The sequence below is a fragment of the Otolemur garnettii genome, unplaced genomic scaffold (assembly GCF_000181295.1).
Source record: "Otolemur garnettii isolate 467f Iridium unplaced genomic scaffold, OtoGar3 scaffold00099, whole genome shotgun sequence".
NCBI classification, from domain to species: Eukaryota; Metazoa; Chordata; class Mammalia; order Primates; family Galagidae; genus Otolemur; species Otolemur garnettii.
The window spans coordinates 2,912,836-2,915,066 of record NW_003852494.1 but is presented as its reverse complement, the minus strand read 5'-3'; the positions used below and the strand labels follow the sequence as shown (position 1 = coordinate 2,915,066).

At 41.6% G+C, this 2,231-nt stretch overlaps 1 protein-coding gene across 2 annotated transcripts in view; it reads left to right on the top strand.

The window, feature by feature from the left end:
- Positions 1-1,895: 1,895 nt before the first annotated feature.
- The window catches only part of LOC100953482 (zinc finger CCHC domain-containing protein 8), a 33,700-nt gene continuing 33,364 nt past the window's right edge, over positions 1,896-2,231 (top strand). Inside the window, exon 1 of one of the 2 annotated variants that reach the window (XM_012809038.2) lies at positions 1,896-2,164. In XM_012809038.2, coding sequence (XP_012664492.2) covers positions 1,973-2,164 — 192 coding nt within the window. In that variant the 5' untranslated portion in view covers positions 1,896-1,972. The remainder of the gene's footprint in view (positions 2,165-2,231) is intronic. The other variant, XM_023516825.1, reaches the window with a different exon arrangement.

Here is a 2,231-nt window from a genome sequence, read left to right as displayed (position 1 = left end):
GCCACCTTAGGTGTACGTGGCTGGCGCCTTAGCCGGTTGAGCTATAGGCGCCGAGCCACTTTTGGGGTTTTTTTTTTTGTTATTTGTTTGGTTTTTTGAGACAGAGTTCCACTATGTCGCCCTTGGTAGAGTGCCATGGCATCACAGCTTACAGCAACTTCAAATTCTTGGGCTTAAGCGTGATTCTCTTGCCTCAGCCTCCCAAGTAGCTAGGACTGTAGGTGTCCACCACAATGTCACATCTCTCCTAAAATCAGGCAACTGAGTTTTCCTTTTGGCAATCTTGAAAGCCTACCCACGTGATTTTTTTTTCAAGACAGAGTCTCTGTTGCCCTGGGCAAAGTGCCATGGCATCATAGCTCACAACAAACTCAAACTCATGGGCTTGAGCAATCCTCTTGCTTCAGCTTCCTAAAGTAGCTAGGACAGGTGTGTACTACTATGCCCAGCTCATTTTTTCTCTATTTTTAGTAGAGACAGGGTCTCACTTCTGCTGAGGCTGGTCTCGAGCTCCTGAGCTCAAGCAGCCCATCTGCCTCACCCTCCCAGAATACTAGGATTACAGTTATGAACTACTATGTCCAGCCTATGATTATTATTTTTAATAGCAACACCAGGCTCTTGTAAGCCATCCAGCATCCTTGGGTTTAAGGTGAGTCTTTGCATTCCTATGGTGCTTGCTAGAGTATTCGGAAATGGTTTGAGGACTTACCTTATTCCTCAGAACCTGAAGGAGAATTTGAAGAATAGATACTTCAGAGAGTTGCCTTCCCAAGTTACTTTTTTTTTTTGAGACAGTTTCACCATGTCACCCTTGGTAGAGTGCTGTGGCGTCATAGCTTACAGGAACCTCAAACTATTGGGCTTAAGTGATTCTCTTGCCTCTGCCTCCCAAGTAGCTGGGACTACAGGCTATTTCGCCTCGCTATTTTTTATTGTAGTTGTCATTGTTGTTTAGCTGGCCTGGGTCAGGTTCAAACCCTCCAGCCTTGGTGTATGTGGCTGGCACTGTAGCCACTATGCTACAGGCACCAAGCCCTTCCCAAATTACTTAATCATATTGTTATCATCTGTGCTGACCAGGATCAAGAAGGTAAGAGGGAATAGTGACAGGCTCATAACCTGCTTTATCGGGCAGCACTTATGGCTCAAAGAGTAGAGTGCCAGTCCCATATACCAGAGGTGGCGGGTTCAAACCTGGCCTGGCCAAAATAAATAAATAAATAAATAAATAAAAATAACCTGCTTTATCTTAGTAGAAGTGGAACCCAAGGCTCTGGAGGTGGGGCAGCTGGATGGTGAATGCAGCAGCATATAAGAACTGGGCACAGCTAGGCTCTGGCACCATTGCCTTTTATCCCTCCTTCCCTTAGATTTCCTGTGTACTCTAGCTCATGATAGACTGATTGCTGTACCATTCACCTGCAGAAATCTTAGAATGTCATAGCTAGCAGAGAAGTGAAAGATTGTCAAGTCTGTCAAAAGGAAGTTGTGTTTGAGATCTTGTGGCTGGCTAGTTGCAGCCTAACAAGACTTGGGCTACTTTGATACCTGACCCAGGCAATACAGAATTTCTCATGAACTTGGTTCTTGTCCTAGAGGGCTAGAGAAAATAGACTTCAGTATTTTTTCCTACATTACATTTTGCTTTTGCTTTTTTCAGTTTCATATTTGTGTTTCCTTATATGCGTATAGAGTCTTTGGGAGGAGGATGTGGAGCAACTGAGTACATTGGCTGTCTTTGTGTTGCAGAAATAGGTGACTAAGAGAGAGTAGGAAGGGAGCTAAGTACATAAAATTTACAAATAAAGTCCACTTACTCTGTGTACAACTGGCAGCTATCATGCCAAACATTATGTTACATTATAATCATTTTTTTTAACTCAGCAACAATGTCTATCTTTCCTTAATGGTTTCTTGTATGTTACAAAGAGTCAGTGATTTGATAAACCTCTGACAACAAAATTTACACATGACATCTTACAATAATGTATATAACTTCAATCTATTAAATGTTTCACTCTGTCTGGGTTCTGACCATTTTGTCCTCTCATACAGGCAATATCATCAAGAAATAGAAGAATTTGTATCAAATTTAGTAAAGAGATTTGAGGAACAGCAGAAAAATGATGTGGAAAAGACTTCCTTTAGCCTTTTGCCCCAGGTATTTCAAATTTAAGAGACTTTATGATAAGTAGATTATGCTTTTCTTTCTTTTTTTTTTTTTTTTT